At 51.3% G+C, this 19990-nt stretch overlaps 3 protein-coding genes across 6 annotated transcripts in view; 1 reads left to right on the plus strand and 2 right to left on the minus strand.

Annotated features, from left to right (window-relative positions):
* Window positions 1-3548: 3548 nt before the first annotated feature.
* YIPF3 (Yip1 domain family member 3) lies at window positions 3549-8940 on the minus strand. Its single transcript, XM_076334307.1, has 9 exons — window positions 8848-8940; window positions 8525-8731; window positions 8336-8442; window positions 7660-7705; window positions 7186-7278; window positions 6586-6717; window positions 5944-6057; window positions 5355-5478; window positions 3549-4038 (listed from the first exon to the last, which is right to left on the minus strand). The coding sequence occupies exons 1-9, from the start codon at window positions 8920-8922 to the stop codon at window positions 3917-3919; spliced, it is 1020 nt and encodes a 339-aa protein (XP_076190422.1). The 5' UTR covers window positions 8923-8940; the 3' UTR covers window positions 3549-3916.
* A 322-nt stretch (window positions 8941-9262) lies between these two features.
* Window positions 9263-12673, plus strand: POLR1C (RNA polymerase I and III subunit C). The gene is made up of 9 exons (XM_076334308.1): window positions 9263-9362; window positions 9455-9526; window positions 9645-9752; window positions 10276-10408; window positions 10528-10647; window positions 10852-11004; window positions 11176-11325; window positions 11896-12012; window positions 12358-12673. Exons 1-9 carry the CDS (start codon window positions 9294-9296, stop codon window positions 12474-12476), a joined length of 1041 nt encoding a protein of 346 aa, XP_076190423.1. The 5' UTR covers window positions 9263-9293; the 3' UTR covers window positions 12477-12673.
* Window positions 12674-14555: 1882 nt separating this feature from the next.
* The window catches only part of XPO5 (exportin 5), a 30625-nt gene continuing 25190 nt past the window's right edge, over window positions 14556-19990 (minus strand). For all 4 annotated transcript variants that reach the window (XM_076334321.1, XM_076334320.1, XM_076334319.1 and 1 more), the window contains 7 exons: window positions 19834-19928; window positions 18913-18975; window positions 18320-18402; window positions 17445-17552; window positions 17127-17264; window positions 16802-16966; window positions 14556-16251 (listed from right to left, as the gene is read on the minus strand). In XM_076334321.1, the coding sequence (XP_076190436.1) occupies window positions 16111-16251; window positions 16802-16966; window positions 17127-17264; window positions 17445-17552; window positions 18320-18402; window positions 18913-18975; window positions 19834-19928 (793 nt within the window). In that variant the 3' untranslated portion in view covers window positions 14556-16110. The remainder of the gene's footprint in view (window positions 16252-16801; window positions 16967-17126; window positions 17265-17444; window positions 17553-18319; window positions 18403-18912; window positions 18976-19833; window positions 19929-19990) is intronic.

Raw genomic sequence — 19990 nt, forward strand, 5'->3', positions numbered from 1 at the left:
TGCAGCATCTAATGTACAGTGTAGGTGTCACCGTGCCCTTTGAGTAATCCATTGCTGTTCTCTAGAGCTATCTACACACCTCTCTCTGTTTCCCTGTTGCACAGGGATGCATGGGCTTGATACTGTACCTGCAAGCTGCGGCAAGACCAGACCGCTGGCCTGGCAACACATCTGCGCTGGGATATGAGCAGCAGCTGCGAGCATCCAGCTGTGGTACAGGTGTTGGCTTTCAAAAAAGGAGCGACTGATCTCTAAGGTCACGTTAAATGGTCCAGGTGAGAACGGGATCCTACGTATTGCAGGGCTGTGAGGCGCAGAGGCTGGGTGTCAGAGTGGTGGGCAGGGAGGTGACCAAGGAAATACCAGCTGCTGATCCCTACAGGTTGACTGAAAGACTGCACTCAGTCTCACCTTGCAATTGCCTCCAGGCACTAATTAACCCATGCTTCGTTAAACAGGCTATTATTAGAGACGTGCTTGGAGGAGAGCCCCTGGGACATGTCCCACTTCAGTTGACAGCAGCAGTCCCCAAGCATTGATTAAGATGCCCTAGTGCTGGCATCTTCACTGCCTGTTGTCAGGAGCAAGAGCACATTGAGGAGACAAGCGTCCTACCTTGCTTCATGCTCAAATACATTGGGAAAAGTGGCACAGGAGCTAATGGTTTGAAGCTTTGGCTCACTAAACCTAATTCAGGGCTATGCAGAGGGGAATTTGGCAGTAATACTTTGTGAAGAACTAGATGTTGCTTCCTTGTCATGTGCAGTTACCCAGCAGGTATGAGGAAGGTAGTTTATTGTTTACCTCCTGGGGGCACAAGGAATGAGAGTTCACTCTCTAGACTGATGCCATTAAGAGCTAACACATAAACAGAGAAAAACAGTGGATGAGGAGCAGTTAGAGTGAGGCTAGACACAGGAAGGAAAACAAATGGGAGAAGAAACAGCCTACCTGTAACCCAAAACCACAACTAAGGTGATGATTAGTGCAACAAGGATGGACTGTAAGAAGGGTTGGACTCCCAGGTACTGCAGAGGAGAGGAGGAAGTCATAGATGCTTTAATATACATTTTATCTTCCTCTTTCTAATCTGACTGCTTTATATGTTTATTTCAGCTTTAATAAAAAGGGGCTTACACAATTCTCACAGATCTACCCTTCCTCAAAAGGGGAAGGTGATAGGGGGGAATTATTTCAGATTTGCTGCAAGGAAGGAGGGAGAAAATTATTTTAGATTTGCTGCAAGAGCCATGGCAGGAAACAAAGGCAGAGATAGTCTGGCATGATAGGGCTGCAAGGCTTGTCCTGATAACTAGAAGACTTGAGTAAGCACAGAGAGATGCCCTCCCACAAGGTCTTCACTAAGGCTGCGTGCTCAGCATGCTCCCTGGAACTGCAGCATGCATGCATTTCCCTGCAAAAGCACGTCCCTCTCTGTTAGCAAAAGAGGATGCTGAAGCTCTCAGCCAAGTGCTGAATTTCTGGCAGTATAGAACAATTCAGCTTCCAGCTGCTGCTGCACAGAGAATTAATCAGGGCTGAAGAACTGGAGCAGAGCAAGCCCCACAGCTTCCGAGAGCGTGGTTGGTTGTCACCCTCGTCATCTGTCCCCGGCTGACATGACACACAAGCTGCGCAGGGGAAGCATGAAGAGTTTACTCACTGCTTTCTCCTGCACTTTGAGTGAAAACACAAGGCACAGCTTCACCCCTCTGATTTAGCTAAGTGGCTAGGTGTGGGAGGGGAGCACAGCTCTTCTTCGACAGTGTCTGTAGATCAGCAGTGATAGCGTTTGGCACAGAACAATTTTTCTTCTTGGCTGGATTTATTCTAGTGACAATTGTCTCTTTCTCCTTTCCTTCCCCTCTGCCTGTGCTTGGAGAGTTTGCACCAGGAGAAACAGACCCGTTCTAGGCTGCCAGGTCAAGAAGTGCAAATTAGAAACCAACCTCCCATGGAGTTATAAAGAGGGAAATACCAGAGTCATGCAGCATTACAAACTAACACTTCCATTTTGTCAAGTTTGAAAGTAATGGAAATTCTAGGAGCTTAAAGTGGTTCAGTTGGTCCAAAAAATGTGGAGACTATTAGCCCAAATAATTAATCTCATTCCCCCAAACAACTTGCTCTGAGTGGTGTTCTTCAGCCAAAATACGTTTCACAAGGTGGGGGCGGGGGGGGGGAAGAGAGTGAGAGAACATCTATTATGTGTGTGTTTGTTAGCAGACAAGCTTCTTGCCCTTGGAAGGGGAACAAATTATGAACTCGGGAATAAGTAAATAGTGGAAAGTAGGTCTGTGACTGAAAATGCGCAAGTCCTATCCGGTTACATTTTTGTTTTAACTGAAGCAGATGACCAGCCTGACGACAGTAGCTGGTGCTATCTTTCTCTCTTTCATTGCACCTTGGCACTAGTCCGAATGCCACTACAGCTGCATCCTCTCCCACTAATACAAGCAAGGGGCCAAAGAGTCTAGTTCTGACATGCTATCTGCCTTGTGCACAGCTAACTTACGGGTACACCAAGACAGGGAAACATCTTGGGGTTTTTTTCCGGCCTGAGCATGAGTGAACTTCTCTGAGGAGTGGCTCCTCTCCCCAAGTCATCCAGAGCTACAGGGAGAAGGGGGAGAAGGTGAAAGCCAGATAGCAGCTCACGCCTTTCCATTCTTGGACCAGTACAAGTTAGAGCAGTGAGGGAAGGCTACGACAGAACTATGCAGTTGTGAGTCACTGCAGTGCGAGTAAGTCTAGGCTGGGCTGCTCTGCTTCCCCATCTTACTGATGCAGGAGCTTTCCTGCATCAGTATGCTGGAGATAAATGTGCCAACTCTACTACTATTATATACTCCCCCATTTCTCCCCTCGTTTAATGGAAACACTGGAGAAAAGTTTGCCAGAGACTCTCAAGGCACCAGGAATCCTTTCAAAAATAAGGCCAAGCTGAGTCTAGAAAAGCCAGACAGTACACAGCAGACTGTGTGTCTGGGGTAGCAGGATGCCGCTCCTGCTCACAGCAATGGGGTGACAGTCCCATGGCTGGGAGACATGAGACCAAGCTGCATGAGGGTGAGCTGAGGTGAACTGGCCTCTTCAACAGACATATCCACAGACCACGCACAAACATGCTGCCCCTGCAGTCAGAACTGCTATCCCACAGAGCAACATGGGCAGAAGGGTGCTAAGAACAGTAAGTGCTGTGGAAGCATGGGAACAGATGCATTTCTGACATACACAGGCGAAGGGATGGTGAGGTGAGATAGCAGCTTGGACCAAGTGAAGAGCAGGATCAATCTGGAACATGACAAGGAAGAGAATGTGCTTAAACATTGTGCTGTTCCTGAAAATCTCCAGAAAAACTAAAGTTCCTGTGCCTTTTGGGCTACGAAAAAGGTGTCCAAGACAGGCCACGTATCACAGAACATTTGAAGTAGGACAGCAGAAAATTGCAAAGAATCCTGCTTTGAGTCTAGGACGGGACAGATAGAGGTGTAGAGACCCAGCACCACTCTCCCATTATGCAAGTAGGCTCAAACATAAGACATCACTCAGCACCAACATCAATTTAATTCTTCCCTCTTCAGGACAGGAACAGGGCAGATAGCCCTGGGGTTACATCAGCAAGCAGAAAGAGGGGTAAGGGACAACTGTGCTGGGAAATCCCAGCTAAACATACAGGCAACAGAACCAATCTACTCAAGACAGCCCAGACCTGGGTGGGGGAAGAGTGTAGTTCTTCTGAGTCACTGACGTGCAGTTCACTCAGCTGCCCAAAACTGCAACCCAAAGGCCAGATCCAGGAAAACAAAACCAAGTCTTCTTCCTGCTGTTCTGTCCAGTTCCTAAGAGGCAGCAGGTTATTACGGCCCTATGCAGCCCCGAAAGTAGTGAAGGAAGCAAGTCCAAGTCTGTGAAACTACAGGGTCAATGCAACGGCTTTGGCTGTTGTGTTCAGTACAGCATTGGAAACGACCGGAATGTCTCTGGCAACTCTCTGAAAGGGCGGCATGTTGGGTCCTTCCAATGTGTCCAGGATACCTGCAGGGAACAGAAAAAAAGGGGAAGTGGCAAGAGTTAGTTCAGATGCAGATGGCATGTTTCTTCTCGCTTTTCTTTCTGGTCAGGTAGTGGCTGATGGTGGCGGGGCTGAAGACATGTGAAGCACTTGGAGACGATGGGAGGAGACACCTAGCCCCAGAAGTGAACAGCAGTAAACACCTCCATCCAGAGACCACAGGGTACAGATCAGAGCTTGTCCTTGGGGCAGGGAAACTGCGTGTTCCCAAGAGGAACATAGATCCTTTCACTTTGAGGGTACCAGATCCAGTCCCCTACCATTTGACCCAAATGCAGACATTGCCAGGGATACTGCTCTGCTGAGGCAGCTTGATAAAATCCTCTCCCCCCCTTATCCCAGCACAGACCCTGCTCTTAGACCAATTCTTTACTTTCATCCCGAGGTACACTTGCAGACTCACATCAGGAGCTGCAGCTGGGGGTGCAATGTGGAATTTTTGTCACTGCAATGCGAACATAGCCCCTGCTTGGCAGGAAACATGCGTACCAATGCAAGTGTCCTCCAGTTCCTGTCAATGACCTTCTCAAGACTGATAATCTGTCTTGGATATCCTTGAAGGATAAAATATACTCCAAGCAATTTTCTATTTCATCTGCTGAAAAGTTGCCCATCAGGGCTCAGAACCTTCTCCATAAGAATGGATCCAGGAAAGAACAGTATTTACATCTAAAAGGACTTGTAATGCTGTGCTGTAACCCCAAATTATGCAGATTTAGCTGCAATACCATGAACAGATCTCGCTGCTTAAACTCAGAAAGGGGCTTGCTTTTTTTTTTTTTTAAAGGGGACCTGAATATGATAACCTGGTAAACGGCACTGACTGGGGAAGATGCAGCTTCTGCTATCAGCGTTGTACAGCAGAAGATAAAAAAAGGTGTTACACAAAAAAGGAAAAAGACTTATGACACATTTCCTGATCAGAGAAAAGCAACCTGACTTCAGCAAGATTCAGGAAGGGACTGGACATCTGCATGCAAGAACAGTCAGTGCTGTAACACCACTTGTGGAGAAAGAATAAGCGTCCTGCCTCACAACTTAGGTCTTAAGTACTGTAAGTACTAAAACTCAATGCACAGAGACTACCCCACATCTACCTGCTGCCCTACTTCGACAGCTTCCTCTAATAAAGCTCATGCTGGTCACTCTTGGGTTGCAAACTGGCACAGATGCCCTCAGGTCAGATCCAAACTGTCCATCCTTTCTCTCTGAGAGAACAAAAAGCAGCTCCTCTTCCCCCAGATCTAACAGGATATTTCTTCATATCTCCCTTGCTTACCTTCTACCACCTTGTGATAAGCAAAGTGCAGATAGAGGAGGAAAAGCATATGCAGAGCAGCGAGAGTCCCACACAGGATGAGCCGCTGGGTATGCCCCACGGTGCGCGACACCAACACAGCAACCTAGGAGAGAGGTGGAGATTAGAGACAAGGTAGGTGCTACCTGAGCCTCTGGCATTGCAGTCAGGAGCACACAAGAGGATGTTCCAAGTAGCAAGAGCCAGTGGAAACACTGCTCAGAGCCTTTTTTGCAGTTTGCGTCACCAAATTCAGAGTAATCTGACTTGTTTCATGTAGGTGAACCTTGCCCAGTCTTGTCGAGTTCAGGGTGCTCAGGCATGGCTCTCCACAGCAACAGGGGCTGTAAGGGAGCAAACCTCCTGCAGCTGTTAGAATGTGCGAAGTTATTAAGCCAAGTGTCACCTCCTACACCAGTGGCCAAATGACCCAGGACCGTCAGGCTGTTCTTCACAGCAGCCTGACTGGCTATGAAATGAACTGCCTGGCCCAAGGAACAGAACACAAACAACACTTCCTTCCCTTTTTTTGTCCCCAGAAGAGGAGGGCCCCAGGCTGCCTGTCCCTTACCATTCGTAGTGTAGAGAGTCCACCAACACCCAACCAGAAGATGTAGAAGAGGGAGTGGAAATGGATATTATAGGTGACAAAGAGAGTGATGCAGTGTCCAAAAAGGCCATAGCCCTGACAAAACAAAAATGTCCATGTTACAAGCATCAGTCCCACACAAAAGGCCGTTGATCAAGAGCATGAGCAGCCTATTCCTGCAATGCTTCACCAAGGCAAAGCTTCACAAACCACTCATTCAATACCAGAGTCAACCAGCACAACAATTTTAACAGCAGTTCACACCCAGATAATCTGTCTGAAGGATGCACAGGGATGTCAGAGATTGCAACAACTTGGGAAACAGAGGAAAGAGCCTCTGATTCCAGGGAAATTGGAATCTCCGGTTTTTTTACCACCAGGCTCTCAGATCAGGAAGTGCAAAGCAGGAGACCTGCACGAAGGAACTGCCTCTTTGTGCTATTGCTGTGCCTGGGATGGGGCAGGTCAGAAGAGCATCCTGGAATTCCAGTTGTCCCAGTGTAGTCACCTGGGACCACCGATTTACATAGACTTCTCCCATTCTCTGGGAAGAACTCATAGGCCACCCTCGTGCTGGAACACCATGCAGCCAACCCGCACCTTGGGGCATCCCTGGGTACATACCAACAGTGACAGCATCTGCACCATTGTGATTTGGGCATTGCATAGATATGCCAGGAAATAGATGAAAGAGGAGACGCCCAACCAGTAACCGAAGCAGGTGCCAATGGCTGTGCCCATCAGTGTGCCTTCCCTCTGTGGAGACAGCGTCAGGATGAGGAGGACTCAAAGAAGTGAGAAGGACCATCTGGTCATATGGTTTAGTTTTAGGTATTCCTGTGAGGAGCAGGGAGTTGGACTCGATGATCCTTATGGGTGCCTTCCAACTTGAAATATAGTCTATTCTATGATTCTAAGTGACCTGCCAGCACCTAAATCCCACCACAGAGAGTTCCCAGAGCCTTTCTAGGCATTATCAAATAGCTGACTAGCAGCACCCAGGGTGCCATGTGACCGACACCCCAGCTCTCCCAGCAGCAGAGCATCAAGACTTCCTCATGCGTCCTTCCTCCCATCCCCAAACCAACAGGCTCTTCCTCAAATCAATCTGCTTTTCAGCAAGACACTATTTAGTCATGGAAGAGGTTTCCTCTCCCTTTCTAGTGTCATTACAGCAATCCAGAGCCCGGTCAAACCACAACTTATCACTGAGACTCAACATACAATGATGGTGTCCGAGGTCTTCATCCCATGCAAAAGGATGGCCACCAGTGTGAAAACCAGCATGAGGGGTCCATAAAGCTCGCCTGCAATCTTCTACGGGAGGAGACAGATCAGGGAAGGTTTGGTTAGTGCTCCTGAATACCAGGCTCCCCACCCCGAGTGATGCAAGAAGTGCCTTGGATGAAGTTTATCATCTATCCGCCTGAGAAGGCCATTGCTGACAGAAGCCGGGCAGAATAGGTTGTGTGATGAGGAGTCTGGGATACGTTAAGTCTAGAGGTCTAGAACTGTACCAGCACTAAAGGTAGCAGATCAGGGTTTGGAACAACCACAGGAAAGGGTTTACTAATATTTTCAGGGAGATGAAAACCTAACAAACTCAGGTCCTTAATAACATGGAGTACCTCAGTTTTACAGGGTGTCTGTGGGACGTTCACTTGGGCATGGAGTCTGATTCAGCAAAAGGGAACTCACCTGTGGGAAATTAATCATCTTCACAGGAATCATGGACTCCAGCAGTCTGCATCACAGCAAAGCAGGGAATGACATCAGGAGCAGGGAAGACAACAGGATGGTTAACAAAATGCTTCAAAAGTAAAAGATCCCATACACCCATTACCAGTGTTTTCTGCTGTGATCACAGGCCTTGGGGGACAGAGATTCCTTCTAAAGGGTCAAATAAGGTAACTAAAGGAGGAAAACCTTACTGTCAGTGGGTTAACTTTGCTGGGGGGGATTCAATGAAAACGTTTAGGGATCCACTCAGGTATGAGAGATCACTGATAGAACAGCAGGAAGGAAAAGCACCTTTCTTCATCCAGCCTCACAAAACCTTGCCGTTTCGGACACAGATGTGTTGCAAACCCAACAGAAGCCACATAATGCACCTGAGAAGTAAAAAGCTGAAGATGCCCCAAAGCCCTTTTTTCTGCCCTGAGCAGCAATGCCGGGCGACAGGGCTGCCAGCCCACCTGGGGGACCTCATTAAGGACGCTGGGACAAAGCATAGCGTGTTTCCCCATATCTGAGCCTTGCTGCCAGCCCACCCCAGCTTGCGCGCTCTGGGGGGACACCCAGCCTCTCGCCGGCAAGAAGCCGCCGGCCCCCCCGTGCCCCCCCGGTGGAGATGGCCAGGCCGGGCCCTGCCCACCTGGCGCGCACTTGGACGGGCTCCACGTCGAAGTAGGGCCGGAGGATGTCGATGTTGGCATAGAGGCTGAAGGCCCTGGAGGCTTGCCTCTTCCCCACCTGCCACATCTGCGGAGAGAAGGGAGCTGGCAGCGGCCGGGCGGGCAGGCGGGGCCCCCCGGGGCTGGGGGCGGCAGGGGGCCGCGCTCACCTGGTCAGCCACCTGCCGGCCCAGCTGCCCCCGCAGCCCCTTCATGCCCAGGAACTCCCCGTCCTCCTCCTCGGCGGCCCCCGCCTCGCCCTCCGCCTCCTCTTCCTCCTCCTCCTTCATGCGCTGGTGCATCTCCCCCATGTCCTCGAAGCTGGAGCCCGACGTGTCGTCCATGTTCTCCATGTCGATGACGGCGGAGCCGCCACCCTGCGGCGGGGCAGAGAGCGTCAGCACCCGCTCGGTTCGGCCCCACCGCACCGCGCCGCCGCCGCCGCCGCCGCCGCCACCACCACCACCCCCGGCCCGGCCCGGCCCGGCCCCACCTGCATGTTGTCCTCGAAGCCGCCCCAGTCGGCGGCGGCGCCGCTCCTGCCGCCGCCGCCCGCCGGCGCGGACATGATGCACGGCCCGGCCCGGCCCGCGCCGCGCTGGCTGCTGCCGCTCGCCAGCAGCGGAGCACCTGGATGTGACGTTGGCGTGGAGGGGCCCCACGCTCTCGCGAGGCCGCGCGAGGGCGGGCTGGCGGCGCCGCCATCTTGTGTGTGGCGCAGGGCGGGGAAGGGCGCAGCGGGGTGGGGGAACGACTAGACAGCGAGGGGCGGTGGCCGGGCGGGGGGAATGCGCTGCTGCAGGGACCCCGGGCCGGCCGGCGGCGGGGGAGCGCCGCGCTCCCCCGGAGCGGCGAGGCCACGCGTGGGCGGGGGGAAGTCCGTCACGTGCCGGGGAGCGCCGCCCCCCTCGCCCCCCGCTGGCGGCGGCGGCGGCGGCCATGGCGGCCAAGCGGGGCACCGACGAGATGCGGGACCGCGTGGTGCTGGGCGAGTTCGGGGTCCGCAACGTGAGTGAGGCGGGGTGGGGCGGCGGGGGGCTCCCGGCTCCCGGCCTCGGCCCCGGCCCCCCTCACGGCCCCGCCCGTTTGCCTCCTCGCAGGTCCACACCACCGACTTCCCCGGCAACTACCCCGGCTACGAGGACGCCTGGGACCAGCGGCGCTTCGAGGAGGTGGTGGGGCGCCGCCGGCGGTTGGGGCGGCGGCGGCGGCGGGGGGGGGGGAGGGAGCGGGCCGGGTCGGGTCCCGCACGCGGCGCCCGGCGTGACCCGCGGCGCGTGGCCCGTGCAGGCGTTCCGCGTGGACATTATCCGCGAGGAGGAGGGCGCGCTGGAGTTCGACATGGTGGGCATCGACGCCGCCATCGCCAACGCCTTCCGCCGCATCCTGCTCGCCGAGGTACCGCCGCGGGCGGGCGAGCGGGGAGGGCAGGGACCGAGGCTCAGCGGGGCGGGGCGGGGAAGGCCTGGGGGTGCCGGCCTAGGAGCGGGGGTACTTGAGTGATGGGGAGCGGGGAGGGTCCTGCCTTATGTCAGCCCTTGCAGACAGCTTCTGGGTTTGGAAGAGAAGCGCAAATTCCTTCTGCACGCGTGTCAGGAGCCCAAAGAGAGTTAGGGCCTTAGCAGCATGAGCAGTAGTGCTTGTTGCTCTTAAGGGTGCTGTTGGTAGTGTCTGTGGATCAGCCAGCCCTTCGCTTCTCGTGATCATTTGTTTAAATGATTTGTTTGAAAAAAAAAAACAAACGGGGAAGGGGGTATATTGGGCGTGAGGGTATATCGGGTAGCCTGGTTTGGCAGAAATGCCACTGAAAAGAGTCTGTAGGGCAATTATTTATGGGAGAGAAGAGACGCTCTAGATGGGTATTCTGTTGGCATTAGTTCAACTGTCATCTTACGCTGACTTGATCCATTGTCTCCCCGAGGTGCCAACGATGGCTGTAGAGAAAGTCTTTGTGTACAACAACACATCCATTGTGCAGGATGAAATTCTGGCTCATCGCTTGGGCCTCATCCCTATCCGAGCTGACCCTCGACTCTTTGAATATAGAAACCAAGGTGAGAGTCTTGGATCAAATAGAAATATTGACAGTTTCCCCTGAAGCAGGAAATCAGGGTCACGTAAACTGAGCAGAAGCGTGATTCCATAGAGGCTCACGCTGTTCTCCCCTTCCCAGGAGATGAAGAAGGCACAGAAATTGATACTCTGCAGTTCCAGCTGAAAATAAAATGCAGCCGAAACCCTCAGGCAGCCAAAGAATCATCTGATCCTAATGAACTATATTTCAATCACAAAGGTGAGATCTCTCCTAAAAATAGGTGCTGGTTTTTTCTTTTTTGGTCTTGGGAGGCAGGATTTCATCTGTTCTCTCAGCCCTGTGAGCAGAGAGAGCCGATTCCCTCATTCTGCTAAACTTACTTTTTGCCATCTCCAATCCTGTACAGGTCAGCAACCTGTTTTGAGACAGCAGCTGGCTGATGCTTGTGGCTTCTCTTCGCAGTGTACAGTAAACATATGACGTGGGTGCCCCTGGGGAATCAGACAGACCTCTTTCCAGATGCTGACTTCCGACCTGTTCACGATGACATCCTCATTGCACTGTTGCGACCTGGCCAGGAAATAGATGTGCTTATGCACTGTGTCAAGGGTATAGGTGAGTCGTGGGTCCTGGGGCAGCAGGAGGAGGAGTGCGAGTGCTTGGACTAGGGCACAGCTATGTGAAGGGGAAGGGTGGACAACTGGCCTTCCCCCTGGAACTTCAGGCCCCGGCATCCTCGCACTCTTGTTCCCTGAGGCCTGCCCTCATCCTTAACTCTTCATGCAGGTAAAGATCATGCGAAGTTTTCTCCTGTGGCCACGGCTAGTTATCGACTGCTTCCTGACATTACGCTCCTGCAGCCCATTGAGGATGAGGCAGCTGAGATGTTGCAGAAGTGCTTTTCCCCTGGAGTCATTGAGATCCAGAACATCAAGGGTATTTTTTTTCCTGCTGTAAAGTGCCTTTTTCCTTACAAGCCTTAGCAGAGACTGATTAGAGACTAGAGCCAAACCTTGTAGAGACAAAACCACGTTGTGATGTTGTCTTGCCGATGAAAAACCGTTCATGCTATTCTGAGCCTGGTTTTATGGATGAGTGGCTGTCACATGCAGATGTGTTGGGTGATGAACTGGGATCTCCCTGAAATGCTGAGGCATTGGGTGCCTGCTTGCAGAGCCCTGCGGCTGCTGACTGCAGCTTCCAGTACTGTTCAGTTGACTGTAAGACTGGGTAGTGAGCTTGCTCTTTCCAGCAGCTGAGCATGGAGAAGACTTCTTGTGTCCTGCCCAAGGGTACATACAAGCTTTGTGTTTGGGTTGGAACTGTTCAAGAACACCAGTTCTATCAGGTTGGAGTTTCATGTTGGGGATGTGCTAATTCTTTATATTTGTGGCTTTGCTGCTTTTGCTGATGGGGGAGTGCGTGTTTGAGGGGTAGGCACCTGCCGTGACCACAAGGCACCCATCTGCTACAGGTGCCCATCTTGTTTCATCTTTTCCCCTTTAGGAAAAAAGGTGGCAAGAGTAGCCAATGCACGGTTGGACACGTTCAGCAGAGAAGTTTTCCGTCATGAGAGTCTGAAAAACCTTGTGCGCCTGGCAAGAGTGCGAAACCATTACATCTGTAAGTGCCCCATTTTCCACAGAACATAGAGCCCTGCTGTGGTTTGTGTAAACAAACAGAGACTGGCCAGCATGTATAACTGGGTCTCTGCCTCCCCCTTACCCCCACATCATCAGCCTTCATACGTTCATATTCCAGTGGGTAACTACTGAGGTTGTGGTTTGGAGTTGCTTTGGGATTGAATGTGTTTGTGCTTCCTGCCGGCAAACGTAACCTCTTCTCCTCTGGCTGTGAAGATCTGGCTTGTCAGAAGTGCGGTGTAAGGGAAGACATGGGACAGAAATGCTGGAGCCAGGTGTAGGCTGAAGCTGTGTAGTGGCTGTGCTGACTTGTGTCTCTGTGCAGTTTCAGTGGAGTCGACGGGTATCTTGCCTCCAGATGTGCTGGTGAGCGAAGCCATCAAGATCCTGATGGGAAAGTGTCAGCGCTTCCTGAATGAACTGGACTCTGTGCCTATGGAGTGACCAGGCTGTAGCTGGGAAGCGTGTTCCTGCACTGCTGTTCTGGGCTTCCTGCACCTGCCTGCAGGGGCGATTCCTCTTCTGTAGGCAAGAGGTTTGAGACGGGCTTGTTAAGAGTCCTAGGACTGTCTCTTTGGATTTGTTTTCTGTTGGTAATGAGCCTCAGGGAGGAGATGCACTAAAATAAAGGCTTTTCTTTACAGCTGTCTCCTTCTGTGCTGTTCACAATTGCCAGACCGTAATACACAGAGAAGAAAGTGGCAGCGGGTCTAAAGATGAGTAATAGCATTTATTTTAGATTGCATGCAGTATATGAAAAGGACTGATAAGGCAGTGTAGTAAAACACTTCGCAGCAGGTCAGTGAGATTTAACAAGTCAGTATCAGTGCAGGACTGTTTTGCAGGTGTCTCAAACCAGCTCCAGGTAGTTAATGATGTGGTAGATAAAAGGCTGTACTGCCAGAAGGCTGGAACACCTCTCTGATGAAGAAAGGCTGAGAGAGTTTGGTTTGTTCAGCCTGGAGAAGGGAAGGCTCCAGGGAGACCTTATTGCGGCCTTCCAGTATATAAAGAGGACATGGAGAGAGCCTTTTTACCAGGGCCTGCAGTGACAAGACAAGGGCCAAGGGTTTTAAACTGAAAGGGGGTAGACATAGATTGGACATACGCCATTTTTTTAAGATGAGGGTGGTGGCGAGATGCTGTAACAGGTTGCCCAGAGAAGTTGTGGGTGCACCATCCCTGGAAGTGTTGAAGGTCAGGTTGGACTGGGCTTTGAGCAACCTGACCTAGTGAAAGCTGTCCCTGCCCACAGCAGGGGGGTTGGACTAGATGGTCTTTGACCATCCCTTCCAGCCCAAACCATTCTACGATATAGTACAGGGGTTCTCTGTGCAAAGGTGGGGTTTAAAAACATGCTCTGTAAGGACTGACTGTCCCTTCTTAAGTAGCTCAAGGTAAGGCATTTCTTCCCAGGTGTTAGATTTGACTATTCTGTTCTCCCTTTCAGTGACTGAACGTACTTTGGGCTGACCTTGAAGCAGAACTGGATGGTGGAGGGCAAGTGACAGTCAAAGGCCTGTCTCCACCCAGGGAAGCCTGGGAGAACTTGCAAGTTAGTCTCAGTGGTGAGCACTACTGTTAGTCAGCACCGGGTAGGTCTCTTGACAAGCTGATGAAGGATCTGGAACTTCGTGGAATGGCTGGGAGGACTGGTGTGTCCCAGTTGCTTTGTCAATCCTCACTACAATGATAGAATTTAGTGTAGCAAATCACACTTTTTCTCTACCTGTTTCACTGGGCTATAGTTACTTGTACTGTAAACATCCTTTAGGTGTTAATTCCATTTGAAAAATAGTAATTTCTAGCTGGATCCTTTCAGTTTAAACAAGCTGAAGCAGCTTCCACAATGAGCTGGATTACAGCTGGGGCCCTGGAAAAAGGTTTTGTGACAAAAACTTAGTGACGCTGCTCAGGCCCACGTTTTGAGGGCTTCTGCTTTTGTTGTAAGAGAGACCTTTCATGCAACCTTCATCAGGTGAGGGGACAGACCAAAGGCAATAGCTACATCACCTTCCTGTGTTACTGAAAAGGTCAGCTGAGAGTTACAGCTAAACTACAGTACTACCACAAGATGTTGCTCCTCCCAGCCATAGCTAGGGTTGGGCTTGGAGCCTACTTCAGTAGCACATGCGCCTTTCTGTGCTATTGCTTTGCGTGTTTCCCATACTGCTTATGGGACATGCCCTGGAATAGCCATGCTAAAGGGTTTCGCTTTGGCAATACACACCCCTCAAGCTGTGAACTGGGACCTAGCGGCTGTTGTGGAATTAATATAAACCAGCTGTGACATACAAATACTTTAAAATATAATTTTCCCCTTGCCTTCTAATTTAATTATGTAGTCTGGAATGGTTCATCCCCTCCCTGATAATGCATGTTGACCACCAGCAAAGGTGCTCCCTTTTTGGTAGCTGGAATAAGGAGTGCTGAACAATCCTTAGGAAGGCAGTCTGGGTAGAGCAGAGGCTTCAGATCTTACCAAAACATACGAAAGAATAAAAATGAAACCATGACACGATGTGTATGAAACTGGAATAGCTTTACTGACATTCAGAGGTGTAACACAACCAGTTCAGAGACAGCTTCGGATTTAAACATTCCTACAAAAAAGGTTCTAAAAACCATTAAAAAAACCCCCTTGTATCTAGCATGAAGTCACAGAATGTTAAAAATATCACAACACAATAAATACACCCAGCCTTTGCTAGAGCCAGGAGCCATGTTAGCTCAGAGGTTAAAAAAATTTGAGGCCAGGATGAAAGTGTAGGGTGCTGGTGGAACAGCAGGGGCAGGAGGGTGAGTGGAGTCCCAAGGCCTGCTCTTCCCTTCAGCACTCCCACCCTTCCCAACCCCACCTTTTCTGTCCAGTCTGTCCAAGTGGAGACACCACCTTCTCTGCCCGCCATAGTTTATTACTTGTTCTGTCTCCTGGATGGCAAAACTGCCAGCTAGCTCTGGACAGACCCTCCCAGCTCCTGTGCTAACACTAGGATAGATCGAGTGAACCATTTGTCATGTAAGAAGAACCAGCTTTGCAGACTGGAGTGGTTTGATAAGAGTCCCACCTCATCTAAAACCCAGTTTCTGACCTGGCTCCCCCCCTGTAAACTGCAGCATAAACCCCACCCCTCCTGCCCTACCACGCAATTCTCCAAGAAGTACCAGACTGGGTAAAAACATGGGCTACCGTCACCTCCACAGCAACAGGGTGAGGAGATCCCTTTTGGTTTGCAGGTGCTTCAGATATTGGTCCAGATTTTGTATACCCTGCACTGACGATGTTCTAGTCTACAGGGCATGGTAAAAAGAAAAAAAAAAAAAAAAAAAAAAAAATCTGTCCTGCTCCCCCTGAGAAATGTCCAAGAAAGGCTGGCACAAAGTAAAAGCCTTCCATTTGGCTCTGGGTAGAACAAGCTGTATGATCATATATATGTATATATATGTATGACAGCGTCTGCCTCCTTCTAGAGAGCAGCTGCACCTTAGAAAGGCTGATCTTGAGGGAGATCCTAGAGCACTGCTAGGCTTCCTGGCACACAGCCCGCAGCCCAAGGCTCAGCATCCTGGAGGGAAACGGATTCATCAGAATACCAGTCTGCTAGGGACAAGTGCTGATAGGCACGACAGGAGTGTCTGATGTGTCCCCTAAAAAAGCCTGGCAACTAGCACCCAGAGAAAGATTAGGGTAGCCCCTTTTCACATGGCGCACTACTCTGCCTTTTGCATTGATCCTAAACCCCAAGGGATGAAGAAGTGGAGCAAGAGTGACCCAAGGCTACAGGATGACCAGGCTTTACCTAACGGAGTTTATGGGCTCAGCTCCCACCTTGCAGAGAAGCAGAGATCTAAAGATGCTCATCCAATGGAGGGGAGGGGAAGGAATCGGGGAAAGCTTAATAGACTGGTTCAAATGCCACCGCAGGCCCCATCCCCATGTAGGGAGAATGGGACAGGACCCGTAAGGGGCTTTATTCAGACGAACGCTCATGGAGGCGATGACAAGGAGAATCTAATGTGCTTACTATGAGGAGAGAAAATATAAGGTAGGGAAGGAGATGGTTGCAGCATCCCAGGCTCAGGGCTCAAAGAGTGCAGTGAGGCCCTCTCCATCCTCATTTTCTAGCACATCCGTCTCCAATGATGGCTTCACCTTTTTGAAGAGAGATGGGAGGTTCCGGATATGAACCTCCTTGCGGAACTGCTCCCCGAGGGGCTTCTGCAGAGGACAGACAGGCAGACATCAGTCATTACTGCCTTCATAGCCCCACTCAACTCACGGGGCAGCCTGCTTGCAGATCAGAGGCAGACCCCAGATTCTGAGCAATCCCTAGGCCCGGACGCCGTGCTTGCATTTTGGGGAATCTCGGGCGCGGTCCTTCCCAAGTGCCAGGGCACTGAGGTAACCACCAGTGCACCAGCTCCCCAAGCTTTTAACTCAATGTACCAGACTCAACGCCACCATCCTCGCAAAAGCCCAGCACCCACCAAGCAGCAGTTAAAACATTTGAACACCCTGTTCCCCTGGGCACCCTTGTGCAAGGTACCCCCTGCCTCTCAGTGCTGGAGGGGCTGCTCAGCCTGTGCTGCCATCCCCGCTGTACCTCCAGGTTGAAAAGACAGAAGAAACACTAAGAATATGCTGCAACAGCTTCCGGGCTGGGAACTGGGGTGGTTGGGGAGAGGCAGGTAGACTGGCTGCCCCGTCACTTCTGCAGGGTACGGGCGTGAAATGAAACAGGTTCACTTTCCTCCAGGATATCACCTACCCCAATGCAACCTGTGATGAGGCGCTTGAAATGATCCTTCCGGCGCTTGTCTGCCACCTTCTGCAGCGTTGGGTTGAGAAGCTTTGAATCAAACTGCTCCAAAGAGTCCCTCTGGATGTCTGGGATCTGCTCCATCACTGCCTTCAGCTCAGCGTAGCGAGGGCGCTGCAGGGAGAAGTACAGTTAACGCAGCTCTGCTAGAGGAGCAGCCCTGTCCTCCTTGGAGGGCCATTAGCTCCTCTGACCCTACCCAAGCGGGCATGGGATTAGTTTTCCACCACTCCCCAGCCAACCTGGCATCTGTACAAAGAGCAGAGTTTCTCACCAAGGCCTCGTAGATCTGGAAAGCCAGGTGGACAAGAGCTGCCATGCAGCCATCGTGCTGCCCGTGTGTCTGTAAGCCCTTCAGCACACTTGTGAAAAACCAGGACACAGCATCGGGCAGGAGGTTTCCTGGAAGCACCTGGGGAAGAGGCATTGTCAGCACGGAAGCAGGATACTGATACATGACTGCCTTTCTGCAACAGCTTGGTCTTCCCGAGGGAGAAGGTGCCCAGGGGCGAAGCAGCCACGCTTCTTACTACATTCAGAGCTTCCTCTCCCAACCCTGCCAGAACTAACTCCTTCTTCCTCCCAGAGGTACCTGTTTGAGCAGCGGCCAGCAAAGCTGTGTTGTGGTTCTTTGACAGGACAAGGTGTCCTTCCAGGAGAGGGATGTGTAGGCAGTGATCAGCAGCGCAGTGCAAACATCCTGAAAAGGAGTCAGAGAGGGAAACCAGTCAGAGGAACGATTTCCCACCTCCAGGGTTCAAACCTGAAGGGAGCCAAGAAGCAATCCAGGGACTCTGCAGGAGCTCCTTGGGGCTATCTTCTGAGAATCCTGCGTGCTGCTGCTGAGGTGAGCTGAAGGTGCTCCAAGGCGCCCAACGTACACCATCATAGCCACGAGAAACAAACATCAAGCAAACCTGCTCCCTTCTCATCTCCCCTGGAAAAGCCCTGGAGCACCCATGGACTCCCATCAGTTGTTACTCTCAAGTCACTGCAAAAGCTTCTGCAAGAGCTTCTGAGGCATCCACAGGAGCGGAGGAGTACAGAGGTATCAGGATGAAGGTACTCTGCACAGTGGGTTGTGTTAACACTTTGGCTCCTGTGCCAGCTCTGGCGGATTTTACAGAAAAAAAGAGCGGCTGGGTGAAGTTCTTCCTCCTGAAGGCTGGAGCCCAGGATGGAGGCAGAGCCAGGGAGCACCCTGGGGGCTGAATGCCCAGGGCCTCGCCCAAAGAAGGGCTGAAACTCTGTAGCTGCATGTTATACTGGATCCCAACCCCCATTTGCTTTGTGGCTTCTGCAACCATTAACCCTTAAAAAACATGTGTGTTCCCAAGAGAAGATTCTCACACTGGGGAATCACACTACAGCAGCCTAGATCTTTGTAGTAGCGTCTGGCTGCACCACAGACAAGCGTGACAAAGAGTACAGAGAAAGGATGGTGGAAGTCAGAGCATGCGCTCTTACCTCCTGCTTCATCAGACACTTGCCGAGCTCGGTGAGCTCTGCGCTGGCAGGGGGAGTCACCTCTGTGGCCATCGCCTCATCATCTGCAGAGCAGAGCAAAGGCAGCACTGTAAACATGGCCTCCCGAGGACTGAGGGAGACACAGGGAGGCACAGTGAGAACTAAGCTGGGAACCAGGGGACAGCACACAGAATCAGTATGCTTGCACAGCTTGCCAGAACATCTCTCTCCAAACAGAAAGCACGCACCCTTTGTGGGGCAGGAAGGGCACCCAACTAGCTACCTCCAGCTCTTGGGAAGACTGTGCACATCCCCCTCTTCTCCTCAGCCCTCTTTTCTTGGTACCTTAAGAATCAGCTGCTCCAACGTGCTACCTGTGAACCCTACAGCACATTCCTAGGCTAGACTGGGTTTTTCTGTGGGCAGGTTTTTACACTGGGCAGGACAGAGCTGAAGGCTTCTTACCAAACCTGTACCCCTCACACAGAACTTCCAGCAACAGGCCAGCCTCTCCCTCAAGAAATGCATGAAGAAATGGGAAAAGTGCTTGCACGCACCAAGGGGAGGAAAGGCAAAGGTGGGCATTTACTCACCGTCTCCGTCTACAGCAGCAGTAGTGTTATGCTCAACCCCTTTCTTAGAAACACAGCAAACAGCTGCAAAAACAGTTGCAGGTCAGAGGAGCAGAAAAGGGAACATGCTACTTCAGAACATGCAGAGATTATCCTACAGACTCTGATGGGCTCACAGCTGCTTCAGGCTCCCCCAGCTCTTACAGAGTACCTGAAGAATCTGAAAGCCCAGTATAAAAGCCAAATACTGCACTACGTGCAAGGCTGAAACACCCTACCCACAGCATCCCTCCACAGTGGAACCTGCTGCACAGTGGCTGCTTCAAACTACTGAGAACCAGGAACATGCAAAAACATTTGAAGCCTATAACCTGACAACAGCAGCATCTTAAGGCAACAAGGCAGATCAAGAAAGGAGATAAAAGGTTGAGGACCTGTAATCTCTATGCAGTCAATTTTCCCAGCCTCTCTGCTCCAAGCCACGCTGACAAAAACACAGTGTTGCAGAAAGGGAACACAAAGGAGATTGCCTGGGGGGAGGGACTCTTCCCTTCTGTCTGGCTAGAGACATGGCAATTGCCAGCAACAAAACTGCTCTACACTCATGTTGTCCACAAATCAATGTCCCGTACTGGGCTATGGGGCACCAAAAGGGAGAACCCAGATTCCAAAGGAGGACTGGACTCCTACAGGGACAGTGCCAACAACATGGAGCCCTAAATGAAAGAAAGAAAACTCTCTTCTGAAGGTTTTTAATTGATCTCTTACTAAGTTTTAGCTAAGATTTTGGTAGGGTTAACTGTCTCACACCTAGCTTCTAAGGATTATGTTAAATAATACTGGCCATTATAATTAAGTTTTACTGCACATTGGAAATTGCTATTGTCCTCTCCAGGGCAAACTTCCCAAGTATCCCAGGGGACCTTGCTTGATTTCACTTACTGATGAGATCCATGACTTCTCGGGTCAGCAGCCTGACCAGCTGTTCTTCAAGCATCTCCTGAGACTCGGGGTTGTCGTCTGCAGCATCATCCTCACTGAGGAGAACAGGTTTTAGTGTGAAGGGAGCCAATGTCTTAAAGTATCCCCTCTGCCCAAG

The sequence above is a fragment of the Aptenodytes patagonicus genome, chromosome 3, assembly GCF_965638725.1.
Source record: "Aptenodytes patagonicus chromosome 3, bAptPat1.pri.cur, whole genome shotgun sequence".
In the NCBI taxonomy this organism is placed as follows: Eukaryota; Metazoa; Chordata; class Aves; order Sphenisciformes; family Spheniscidae; genus Aptenodytes; species Aptenodytes patagonicus.